Source organism: Anneissia japonica, unplaced genomic scaffold, assembly GCF_011630105.1.
Source record: "Anneissia japonica isolate Jap-2015-1 unplaced genomic scaffold, ASM1163010v1 scaffold737_len1565949_cov176, whole genome shotgun sequence".
Classification (NCBI taxonomy): Eukaryota; Metazoa; Echinodermata; class Crinoidea; order Comatulida; family Comatulidae; genus Anneissia; species Anneissia japonica.
Genome location: NW_022741618.1, coordinates 278,046 through 292,197, shown reverse-complemented (window position 1 = coordinate 292,197; position 14,152 = coordinate 278,046). Strand labels below are relative to the sequence as shown.

General features: G+C 33.1%; 1 protein-coding gene across 1 annotated transcript in view; it reads right to left on the bottom strand.

The window, feature by feature from the left end:
• LOC117118831 (G protein-coupled receptor kinase 5-like) overlaps positions 1-14,152 on the bottom strand; it is an 83,051-nt gene that overhangs the window by 40,028 nt on the left and 28,871 nt on the right. Inside the window, exons 3-4 of the mRNA XM_033263546.1 lie at positions 3,492-3,604; positions 2,846-2,917 (exon numbers count right to left, since the gene is read on the bottom strand). Coding sequence (XP_033119437.1) covers positions 2,846-2,917; positions 3,492-3,604 — 185 coding nt within the window. The remainder of the gene's footprint in view (positions 1-2,845; positions 2,918-3,491; positions 3,605-14,152) is intronic.

The window sequence follows — 14,152 nt, the reverse complement described above, 5'->3', positions numbered from 1 at the left end:
AGGTGAACAAAAAATATATTGTATTTGTAGTTAGTTTTAGATTAAGTGATACGTTTAATGGTTTTTAAAGGGATAATTTCCCATTGTTGGCTTCCACCTTAATTTGTTTTGTGAGAAAATAAAATTATGAATATTTTTTGTGCATATTTTAAATTCTGCTTTGTGTTCTCTGTCTTCGCTGGTTTATTGTCGCTAAGTTAGTGAGAACTTTTTGTTTTTTTTGTAATTGTCTATTATTTGTTGTTTATAAAAACTTGTCCCTTCTTTGTTTGACAGATCCTTCTCATTTTTTAAAATGACTTGTCAATGTTAAAACTGGAAAACATAAACATGTTGATTGATTTATTGAATTTATTCGTTGCTCAACATGCTCAACACAAAAAAAATAAAAAAGATTTGAGAACAAGAAAAGTAAAAATTAATGAGCATCAGGAGCGTCCATTAGGCCGGAGTCCAGCCCATTTCCAACGGGGTCCAAAATTGCACACCAAAAAATTAAATTTAAAATCATTAATATTTAAAATTTAAAAAAAATAATAATTTAGGACATAGTTCATATTTATACTATTTTACTTCAGTTGTGTTATCTCTAAAAACAGTAAAGAATGCTTATTTTGAAAAACAAAATTTATGGTTTTTGTTTGGTATTTTATCTTAGAATTGCCTCAAAAGAAATAGACTTTTCATAACTTATAATTTCAAAAAGCATTTATTCCGAATGTTTGCTCTTGACGAGCAGGTGCTTATTAATAAGTACGCTAGAATATTTTTATGAACTGTCAACAGTGAAATGTGGGAGATATTAAAAGGGTAATACAAGCCATAGCTTCAATTCATATCATATTTATTAATATCAACATTGTAATCATCAATGCCATTGAAAAACGTGAACACAGAATATGAATGAGCTTCGATCATTTACCTATAGTGAACACTTCCTTCAACTCGCAAGTCACAATCCCACATTGGGTGTTAAATCAAAAATGGTCTCAAAATAGTAAATAAGTACTCCACGTTGACTTATTAATCCTAAACTTTTCAAAATCATGCTTTAACTTGCGAAACATGAGCAAAAATAAGCAGATCATCAAAATGGTTCTAACTTTCAGAGGAAATGATTTAGTGAGAGACTAATGGAACTGAATCAATGAACATTAATTATCTAATTAAGTTATTTTTGGAACCCTCATTTGCAAATCTAATCATTTTTAGCATCGAGACTGCACATCATTGTCAATAATTGATCAAGCTCGAACACTCAGCCACTGAAAAATTACTACTGAACGCGGCGGCAGCTATGTTTATAGTAGCCATAGTTACACAGTAGAAAGCTTTCATAATCATTAGCTTCAGCTGTTAGTGATAAGGAATAAGCTCATTCAGGGGCATAAGCAATCATTATATAAATAGCATTGCTAATAATATCCCTATATGCTTACAAAAGCAGAAGAAAAGCCAGGAAACCAGAATCAACATTGCTCTCTTCGGCACGTTTGATGGTAAATAAAAATTGGATCAATTTTTCATGAGACAAACACGCATAAAATCCTGCTGAAACCAAAACATCCTTGTAATAGATACCTGTTTCTAAGTCTGGTCAAGGCCTAAAAGTTTGCACGATGGTTATCGTTGTGAAGATAGAAAAAGAGAGCTATATTCTCCCCTTAAAAAATATGGATATGGAAACATGGGTTGTTTGGTTCTATGTATAGTATTGAAATGATGTAAGGTTGTAAGAGCTCATTAAAAAGATTAATTGGATCCAAATTTACTAGACATGTAGTTCTGCTTTTATGATCCAAAATATATCAAGATGTAACATATTACTTATCGTGCATATTGATATATTTTGATTCATAAAATAATACTACATACCTAGAATGATGTAAAGGTTGCGTTATTAAAGTTTCAGTGAATTCAATGATTTAAGGCTTAAAAATCATTCCTGTACCCTTGATTTTAATAATCTTAATATCTTCATAAATACATATCTTTCAGTTTGCTGACACTGTTAAAACTAGAGCGTCTTAAAGAGATAATTACTTCAGATTGAGTATAAAAAGTAACAAGGAAAAGATCAATCGTATCTGTGAGAAACACATGGTCGGAAATGATATTTCAATGGCAACTACTGCAGAACCTATTCAGAGTAAGCGAATTACTTTCTCTAATGTTGATAAACTATTACAGTCTATTGATTTCTGTCCACAATAACTCACAAGCAGCCGTTGACAAGTTCGGTCTAAGCACACTATTTCCTGGCTGGTTCATATTATATCACATTTCACGGACCTTTGAAAGCATGAAAACTTTGGGCTTCTGTGTGTAGCAGGGGGGTATGGCGACATAAGGTGTATTAGCCAGCAGGTGATCTCCAAAAAAACTTTATAGCAATATTCCATAAAATACATTGAAACTAAATTACATGAAAAAAATCCTAAAAATTCCTACATTACGATAATATGGAGTACTGTGTATATTTACCTGTAAAAGTGGTTTGGCGCATTGGGATGGTTTGGTTTCCCAACCTCGAGGCCATGGATTTAATCCTTCACTGTATATTTCGTTTGTGTCCGTGAGCAAGGCACTTTATTTACATTGCTTCAGTCTATCCAGCTGCATCAATGGGTACCAGCAAATTACTGGGAGTAACCTATGGACGACCAGCGTCCCACCCAGGGCAAGTATCACACTCACTCCCTGAGGATAAGCTCCAGATTTATGATTCCTAGTGGCTCGGCAAAAATTTACTTTATATATTAACCTAAAAATCTTTTGCAAATACTAATAAAACCTAGGAATTGTTAATTTTATATATAGCTTCAATGTAACTTTTCATACAAACCTTAAGATAATTGGAATAAATGTCCTTTGCTTTCTCTGTCCTAACTTCTTTTGCTGAAATTTCATAAAGATCCTAAAAGAAAATTATATTTTAAAAATTATCAGAAAGGAACATTTAACAATAGCACCCATAACAAATAATTCTCATAAATTATCATACATTATAACATAAATTATCATATGTTATCCTAAAATTTTCATAAATCATCATACAACACATTTCCATGAATTATCATATAAAAAAATATTATAAATTATAATAAAGCTCCAGCCACCAGAAGACCTCACTTACTATCTCCAGACTTGCGGGAATAAGGGTTATATTTGGAACCACTGGAAAGCAAAGAGTATAAAACTGCAAGAGGTCCGACTGCTCTGATTTTGTATACAGCAAGGTATGCAGGCAATGGAACGCTAAAAGTACTGCCACGAAATACGGGGCACCCTACACATAATTTAGAAACTTGTACGCATTGCTCGAATCTTTTAAAGGCCACGCCCCTTTGTGGAAGTACTTCTTGCATTCCAACGAATCCCCGGCACTCTGACGAAAGGAAGCACCAACCACATAATGACTTTCTAGCATCCAAAAAAAAAGCATTAAAAAAAAAAGCATTAGAACACTTTTTGAACAAATAATTACTTACAACTTGATCTAAGAATGATATTATTTTACACAATTCTGGTTTTGTTTTGCAGAACATCCTAAAGAGCTTCTTCCCGATTGGCTGTTGCTCACATATACTAGTAAAGTTATCATCTGGGGAAGAGGAAAGAATAATAATTAAAAGCATTTAAGATTATATACCAAACATAAAAAATCATTTCATAATATATTTTGTCATGTGTCCATAGCATATTGTATAATAGAACGAGTCAAATAGCCGAATGCTGTAGTTAAGCCAAGGGCACCACAACACATTGCCATAATATCGGCATTGGTTGAAATAGCACATTTGCTTATGGTTCTGGTGGTTGAACAAATCTTCTTGAATAAGAACTATAAATTATACATAATACGAAGTCCAATGTACAAAATTTGGCTCGTGTGCACTTTACAAAACCCTGTACTGTACATCGTTCAAGATGAGTAAGGGGTTTCTCGGATGTACAGGCTTATACACCGCCTGTTGAGGACAGACAAGTAGCTGGTACCGATTTACCTGGTAGCTCAAAGAGACCATAAGGGAGAAGCAAATTAGTGTAAGAGCAACTTCAGACCTAGCGCTTGGAGACTATAAAACTAAAGCGCTATAAATCCAACATAACACATGAAATATGGTTAACCTTTACAAAAATGATAGGTTAATTATCCTAAACTGTGTGAAAAATAATAAATGGATAATTTTTTAAGTCAGATGCTACAGAAACCTGGCAAAACAAAATGATGATCACTCATGAAACAAATGCAGATATCTGCACAACCTTGCACTGAATTGTGGGTAGCAACATAGTAAATCTTAAAAAACAATAATAAACTAAAATGTTTGCTTCTGTCTCCTAAGGGGGCAGCAAACAACTCTTGTCCGAATGATGACCTTCTAATATATTTGTCAGCTCATTTTTAAAAACTACATTAAGTTCATCATGAAGTTACTGAAATACATACTGCACAGAATCGAACAGAAAAATTTTGAAATATATGTAAATCTTATTTCATAGTATGATGTAGAGAAATAAAATTTAAAAGAATAACATCCTCGGCATTCACATTAATTGCCATATTATTTAGCATAATTGTATATTATGTAGTATTACATACAAAGATTTTCTTTTACGCTCAGGAAGTTTCAGAAACTTTTTCTGGACCTTGACCTTTGACCTATTTACCCCAAAAATTAATCAACTCTTCTTTAGATCAATATGTACCACTCCGGTAAATATTATGGTAATCCATTCATGAATTTTTGCATAATCCTGCTAACAGACAGACAGACCGACTGACAGTGATGGATGCATAACTCCTTGGCGGAGGTAATCAGATATCGGTACCGGTAATAAAATGCTGACATCATTTTGCACTTAACCTATGAATTTTATTAGTGTGTACTTCCAATACTACAGTGCAATTATCATACAAAAAGTACTTCCTCATAGCATACTTTATATTTTCAACAAACTTTGCAAAACAATTGAAATTACTAACAAAAGTACAGAAGTTTACAAAAGATGTTATTGAAACATCAATAGCCAATGGCTAAAAAAAGGCCAAGCAAAAAGTGTTTCTTTGTGTTCAAATCTTGATACAGTTAAATCCAAGATTAATACAGACCAAGAGATCTAATCAGAGTAAATTTATATGTAAACTTAAATATATAGGTATAAATCAACTGGGCTTCCAACAATCAAAGTTTATATTTTGTGAGGATGTTTTTTTTAGTTCTACAGCATACAGGATATATGCATATAGCAATAAAATTCTATTCCCCTGGAGAATGTACTTGCCTTTGTTCATATCATAGTAATGGCTAGGGACTTTAGGGCATTAAATGTAGGCATACGCAAGTTAACTTCATATGTCTACAACTACAAGTGGCCTACAATAGTGCGTTCACTCTGCAGTCTGAACTGTTACATGTTACGGCTAGAAGCTGTGTTACAGATGTCAAGGAAAGCAACGAAAAAGGAGCCAAGTAAAACAGATAAGTTTTCTTGTTTAAAATACTTCCTGAATGCCGTACCCAATTGACGTCATTGGCTCCAATGATCAATGCCTCCATTTCTATTCACTGAGTCAACACAATGCCGATAAATCAAAGAAATTTAATAGAGAAATCAACCTCAATGAATTCACAGGTTTAAACACTCTCAATATCATACTCTGCCTAGACTCAACCAAATCAATCTATAACAATATGCATATTGTACTATATAATAATAATAATAATAATAATAATAATGTGTGTATTGTAGTATAATTTTGCCATGTTCATTCATTATACATCTTAAAATTCTATTTTTAGAAAATGAAATCATACGATATATAAGAACCAACACCAGGAACCACTCGTAGTTTAACAGAAATCTTTGACATCATGTTCATAAAAAATTATAGACATTTTCAAATGAGATCCAACTAGTTGCAGGGTTACAAAGGATGAATAGTAGACATTTTTAGGCTTGGTAGGTGATAACATTGATAATCTGTGGATTTTAAGGAAGGGCAAGCAGGTCAATAGAGGTGGGTGGAGGGCCATGAAATTGGCTTTAGACTGGGTGGAAAAATTCAAGGCTGGGTGGCCCCCACCCACCATAACTATATTCCTGTTTAGTGGAATATAGGGAGGAGAAAAATATATTACACCATAAAAAGTAACTGTAAAGTAACTGAGGCTTTCAAAAGATAAACTAATGTGACACTGGCTAATGGAAAAAATGAGAAAAACAATTTGCTTTATAAAAAATAAAAGTTGAAACTGAGACCTTCATGATGAGACAAATTTATGTTGCTAGCTAAAAAAGAGAAAAATAATTTATTCTATAAACAACTTTAAATGAGGCCCTAATGTTGAGGTAAACTACGATGACCAACTGGTGTGGCTTGCTGAAAAGATGAGAAAACAATTCACCTCAAAATGACGCTGTAACTGCACTGACATGGGAAGTGAAACCGACAAACACTAGAGAGTACATCACTTGAATGATAAATAAATTTTGTAATTTGATGTTTTGCTTAGCAGCTATAAAGGCGCAAGCTCGGTGGTCTAGAGGTATGATGCCAGGCTAGTGATCTGGAGATCTTGGGTTCGAGTCCCACCCGAGAACAACTTGCGATTTTTGAATAATACATGCCATACATGCGTAATACATTAAAATGTATGCATAATCATTAAGATATAACCATAAGGGACAACAATCAGGTGTTTATTGTGTGAGCTAGATTTAGGTGATTATGCAATCGCAATTAAGTAATAAGTTACGGTATTATTCTGTCCCTCTTAAATCCACAAGCCTTCTAGCACTAACTTATTCATACAAATTAGTTTATTTATCAAGGACAATTAGTTGCATTATTTAGCTGTCAAATTTTGTTTGTAATTGTCCATGCTTAGAAAACTATCTTATTAACAAGCCTGCTCAATGAAACATGACTAATTACATATTCTATTCAAGATTAATTTTGTTACATAATTTTATCTTAATCAATGAATGTAAAATTACAATTAAAAATATAGTTCCTAAGTAATGTTCATTTTGTAATTACTCCATCAGTAAGCATTCTACCCACCATGCAATAATGTATCTACAATATAAATTGGTCTACTTGTATAGTGTATTCCTCTTTGAATATTAACAAATAGAATAAATTAATAGGAACTGAACTACATATTAAACTACTCAGGCTTTAAGGTTTAAATTTGTTAAACTGAATGTTGTGGCCTTGAATTTTAATGCTGTTCCACATAAAGATTCATGTAGTATAATATTGGTAATGACGATAATAATAACATTTATTGATCACCGAGTTATACTTACCGTTTAATGTGAGTGCCTTTGCTCGTTTCTAAATCTCATTTCATATCTTTGGTCAAACGTAGCATAAATATCATGTACTTTAAAAAATAGATGATAAACTCTCTCTTAAATTGTTCTTATGTGTCGATTGCATGCACAGTGGCAGATCCAGAAGTGGTTCAGTAGATTTCGGATGAAACCCCACTCCACCCGTGATGAAATGTAAATAAAAAATACTGCAGTTGGCCGATTCAAGGGGCCCAGGCTACTTTTATAACCAAATTTATGTCTGAGAGTGCTATTTCCATTCATCTAGATGTGTGAATCATAAATTTTCCTACCAGTACCTCAGCCCATAACCACGGTGGGACTGAGGTGGTCTGGACCCTCCATTTGTGAGCCCCCTCTATTTCAAATTCCTGGATCGCCACTGTACCGTACTGAGTCCTGGCATACAAAAGGCATGCTAAACTACTTAGGCGTAAGCGACAGATTGGAATGGCTAGGCTTAGCTAGCCTTCAATTAAATAACATAAAGTTAAAAAACACTGTTTTGGTTCGACCATGCTTATTATAACCAGAGCCTGAATTCAAACTATACAGTACTTGATTTAGCAAGATCTCTTTTTTGGGATCTTCGAAATAAAATACTAAATTGTCTATGTGTTTGATTTTTTTTTCTGTATGCATAGACACATTAATATGCCTAATTATTTAAGAATGAGATAAAATCACACGAAGAGGGAAAGACCTTTAATTTTGAAGAACTTAAAAAATTCTTTAAAGATACCTCAGAAAACAGGAATGCTCATTTCTGGCTATCTGGGAATTATCATTGAAGTTTTTTGGAACATCCTTTCTTTTTTGCATTTTTCTGGGACAAATTTTAAACTCCCTTGCTTCAAATTTTAGATACCCCCTCCCCCCAATATATTATTGCAGTTTCTGTATTTTTTGTGTATTGTAAATATGGGAGTTACTAGCTACTTAATCAGGTCTTTTCATAAGCAAAGAAAAGTTAGATTTGCCTATATTTTATTTTAGATTAGCGAGCAAGGCTAAAGTCAACAACATTCTGTGACAATGCTTTATAGAAGTTATTACAAAGGAAATTCTTTTTTACAGTGTAATATAATCACCAAATTGCCATCATTGCCTTCTTATTTAAGTACACATGCCTAGAAACTAGAGGTACATTATACTGACATTGTTTTAAATGTTTACAGAATCTAGAGGGAAGTTCTGCAAACCTCTACCTACGCAAATACTCTATGTACTGAATGTAAACTATTACTACATACTGTAAAAGATAACATAATTAGGGAAGTTTCGCATTCAAACGCATACAGTTTAGCGTGATGTATACGTCATCATTTATGACATGTGGATGAAATGCATATCTCGCTAACTACACGTCGCTCACACTACACATAAGTAAAAACACGTAGGAAACTTTTGGATTTCTATGATCGGTTTTTTTTCCCCTACATTTTATGAGTTTAAAAAATAAACGTATCTTTAATATGTACGTGCCATTTTTGCGACTTTTGAAGGCAGCAAGTTACAATAGGATGCGTCTCATTTTGGGGTATTAAAAAATGTTAGTGCTTTGGGATTTTGCTGTAGGCTTACGGTAGGCCTAGCTAGGGGACTCCCTAAGCTTAGCTTATAATAGCCAGACATTTTTGGGTCACAAAGTAACAAACTCCTCTGGGAAACAAGGGCAAGAGTATTATTCAGCTACTACCAATTTCCAAAACTATACATACCAAAACTTTAAGCCATGCCAGACTGTAGGTCTGAAGTTTAAAATAAACCCCTAGTGTAATGCTAATGAGGAAATTATTCTGAAAGGAAACCAACGCAGATGACACTGGCTCCAAACTAAATAAAACATCAAACGAAAGTACACTTACATTTGACCATTCAAAGACTATTGACATTTGACTTTATAAAACACATGTATTCGATTTTCTAGAAGATGGATAAAGTATACATGGATCCATTTTTCTAGGACTGGTAAAGACATACCTACAGTACCAGTCATTGTCTCCATCATATTATCTACATTATCTCTAATTGAGTTACTGGAATTTCCGAGTACTTTATAGTTTCCTTTCAAACAGTGGTTTTTGTTATTCAAACGAATAATTGCATTATTTCTACTTTTAAACATTACTATAAACAAATTATTTAAGGTAAGGTTCACACTAGTTCCTTAATATCCAGATAGGGTGCTAGCGGCGAACCATAAGCACGTGTGAGAATGCCTGATCGGCTAGCTCTAACTGTTCCCAGGAAGTGGATGTCCTATCGGTTTAAAATAAACCCCTACTGTATGCTGATGAGGAAATTATCCTGAAAGGAAAGCAATCCAGATGACACTGGCTCCAATTATTAAATGACATCAAACAAAAGTACAGCCTACATTTGACCTTTCAAAGACAATTGACATTTAACCTTTACAAAACACATGCATTCGATTTTAGAGAAGATGGTACAGTACAGTATAGCACACATGGATATCCATTTTTCTTAGGACTGTTGAAGACATACCGCTGACCAGTCATTCTCTCCATCATATTATTATCTCTTAGTTTCCCTTCAAACAGTAGCTATTATCATTCAAATGAATAATTACATTATTTCTACTTTATAAACATAAACAAATTAATATTTAAGGTAGGTTCACAACTCTTAAAGATGTACTGTCCCTTGAAAATGACCAAAATTTTAAAAAAAAAACAATTTTTAAATTAACTTGCTCACTTTGCAGTAATATACAAATTATTAACTTGAGCATAGACATTATTTAATTTAAAAAAATGTGTTCCCTGATTTTTTAACTGGATAATTATAATAAAGATAATAAAACACTTCCAGTGACTGGAAGTGTTTCAATCATTGTTTCGCTGTAAAATGATGGTTTTTATGGGTAAGCATTTTTTAAATACACTGATTTCTATGTTCAAGTCGATAGTTTTTATGTTACTTCAAAATGGGCAAGTAAATTTCAAAAATGATTTTTATGATTTTTTTTTGTTTTTTGCAAGGGACAGTACATCTTTAATATCCAGATAGGGAGCTAAACGTTAACACAAAACATAAGCGTGCGTGGATGAATACCTGATCGGCTTGCTCTAACCGTTCCCAGGAAGTGGATAACCTATCGGTTAGCAAGTTCATTCATTATTCAGCTAATAACATAAACAAGTGAATATGATCATTTCTATAACCAATCAGACGTACATTTCCAATTTAGTTGGAAGTTATCCTACCATAATGGTTGATGGTTATGGGTTGTAGGAAAATTGGTCCTGGAAAAAAAGCCACCTGAAATAATGGCCCTGGTAAAAATGGCCCCAAATGACAGGTCGGTAAAAATAGCCACACGGATAAAATTCAGTAATTTAAAAATCATTTTTTATTTAAATCTTAACAAAGGCTTATTTAAATGCTGTAAAGTAGCAAGAATTGAATCAATACAGTAAATCAATAAATGGCCCCTGTGATAAAATTCAGTAATAAAATTGATTTTTTTTTTAAATCTTCTAACTAATAAAAATAGCAAAAATTGAAATCTATGGAATCATTTATAAAAACTAAATTATTTGAGTTTTAAAAAATGCATATAATAATATATGTTGATTCAATAGACCGATTCAGTGACGGGCGCCACGTGACCTAACTTGGGTGTTGGATATAAACAATCGACTGGCACAGCGCTGTTTTACATGGAGATTGCTATTGCAGGGGTCCCTTGTTATTGGAGTAAATATCATCATAATTCCCAGTAAACTATACCAAATTGATTGAAATTAAACTTGAGAATTTTGTCTAAATGGTTAGCAAATGCTCTAAAGAATACTTTTTCCGGGGCCATTCTCTCAGGGGCCATTTTTTCCGTACACCCTCCTTGATATCTGGATGCAACGGTGAGCGCAATGTTACCTGGATCCTACTAACTGTGGTGTGTGTGAACACAACCTACATCAAGTATAATAGTGAACACGCAATATTTCAATCTATTTTTTTGCAGGTTCTGGATCTGGAAAAAATTATACAAAAAATGGATACCCACATTGCATCAGAGATAGAATTGACCGAGATTACCTCTGAATTTATTCCACATAATGAAATTCAATGTTAGAAAATATACACCTATATTAATTATGATCACTCACTCACTATCGCTTGGTGGTTTAAGATGCTCACCTTCTAAGAAGTAAAGTACTGTAAGGTTTAAGTATAAAAGTACCTATTTCTATTAATACTTTGCAAATATGAAATTTAATGTTCTATCAATAATTTTTGTCATTAGCCTTCTCATCCTGAGAATATTCTTAATTATCATTTCGACAAATAAATAATACTAAAAATTAGCCTAGAAAGCCGAAGACGTTTCGTATTTTCATAGTATACACTAATGATCCGAATTTAAACAATAATTTTGCACTTTTTCCTTTGATTCAACCTATTACTATATATAGGTTATTAATCATGTCTGTAGATATAGCGAAGTAATCAAGCAGAATTCATTAGCTTAAGGATTGATAAGAAATAATGAAGACATATCTAACAAAGCCATCTAAATGTGGCTTGCTTCAATAGCAATCTTAGATGACGGGGTTTACGCTGGTGCCGATGAAACTGTAACAGAGGAAATTACATCACATCAGCGGCACTGCAAGAAAGTTCAAAGAGTAGCAGAATTTTCTGATGTTTTATCAGGCACACAATCTAATCCTTTCCATTAAAGGCCCACCCTTTTATATATCATTGCTACGGCCCCACAAAACGAGAGCGTGCAATTTTTAGACAACACATGTTTCTGGGACAAACGTGTATACTTGGCCCTATTCTCATTGGTCAGTTGTTAAGTTTTACTGACATTCTTAAAAAAATCCATTATTGTAGTTTAGGAGAAAATTTTTTATTGCATGCTATCAAATGTTTCTATTAAACCTCCCTCCTCACAACCTGCACGTTTTTTGAGCTATTCAATGTATGATTTATGCTAAGCATACTAAAGCTCATGGAATGGGGGAAAACTCCTAATTGCAAGCTATAAAATGTTTCTTTATAATATAGTCGATAGGGGGGGGGGAGGTGGGGGGGGGGGGGGGAGGGGAGAAATATCTCAAACAGCAGTATAATTTATGTAATTTCTCCGTTCTATAGTTTTATTCCACTTGTTGGTATATGATGCATGGTGCACAGTATAGTGACCATCTGTATCAGCACTATACAAAAATCTTCCAAGGGAAAAGCACCAAAGCAGAAAAGAGTGTAAATGCAGAAAGGGAGAGAGATGACTAAATGGGTTTTTTTTTTTCGCTCTCTTTCTTTCACTTTATTCAAAATAATATTTAAAACAGACATACAGTAGTAAAAGAGAAAACAAATTACATAATGTAAATTAAACATTCAATAAATCTTCCCAAGTTTCCAAAAAAGAATCAAATTTATAATTAATACTGGCTATATATTTTATAGTTTGAAAATAATAAGCAATTTTATTTTTTGCCACATTAACCTCAGGTGGCTTCACTCATATATTTTGTTTGTATGACTACGGCATAAAAGCAAAACAAGGTTTAGTAAGACCTCTTACTCCGAAAATGCACATTTCTTTATTAATTAAATTGCAATTGGTTTTTTTTTTTCTTTTATCCATATATGCTACTTTTTTCTAATATTGTATTGATGCATGGCAAAAGTAAAACAAATGTACAAGACTAAATTTTGAGTTTGTGAGTTCGCTGCTGGTTTCACTGCTTTTGTTCTTAGTGAAGACACTTTATCTACAGTACGTTTACCCACCCACCTACAAGTGTAAATGGGTAGGAGGTGAATGATTAAGAATGAAAATGACACAGTAGTACTGAATTACATGCCTAACTAAAAATACTCCACAAGTGGATGAACTTCCACATTGGTTACATGTTATGTACGGTCTGACTGGTCCAGTGACCAGACAAAAAGTGCTTTGACAGTACTTGAAGCAATTGATACAGTATGTGCCCTATATGTCTTATAATGATGGCGAAAGCAGAAATGAAAAAAAAAAGTGGAAAACTAAACAAAAGTAAAAGTAAGGGATTAGTAAACATTTATGCATTTTAATAAAATTTGAATTTTAGGCCTTGTCCAAACTATCAAATTTTCTTTAACAAAAAACTGTTGTATTGTATGCCCATATATAGTCATGATATACCTAAATATGGTCATGATGTGATGTAATCATGACCATATTTAGGAATGTCACATGTTTTTGTAAAATAAAACTTGATGTCTGAATAGGGCTTTACATTACTGAGGTTATAAAACATTTCTCAACTCACTACAGTTTGCCAATTTTGAACAGGATTATGTTAATCAAATTGATGCCTTAGTTTGAAATGTAAAAATCAGAGATAAAATTCTTACATTTTTTTTCCCTATAAATAAATCATCAATTTGAAACGTGCATCATCTGAAGATGAAATTAAACTAATTATTGATATTTACTTCCATAAAGGTACAACGTATGTCAAGATACAGAATATTTTTTCTTGTTTACATCCTCCTCGAGGATTAGGAAAAGTAGGCCACAGGAAGGGCTTTGGCTTAGGTGAGATTTCCCAAGGTGAAAACTGCTATCAGTGAACACATTTAACCCACAAAAATCTAACCTACTATACTTTTCCCTTTTAAAAAACCAAGAATACTTTTAAAATTAAACTACAATCAGGACCCATGATGATATGTATACAGTAGATCCTGAATTTTTGAATGAATAGTTATGCGAGCATGTTTACTTAACCAGAGCCTTGCAGGCGTCAACGTTCCTATGCATGATACCTGTCTCTTA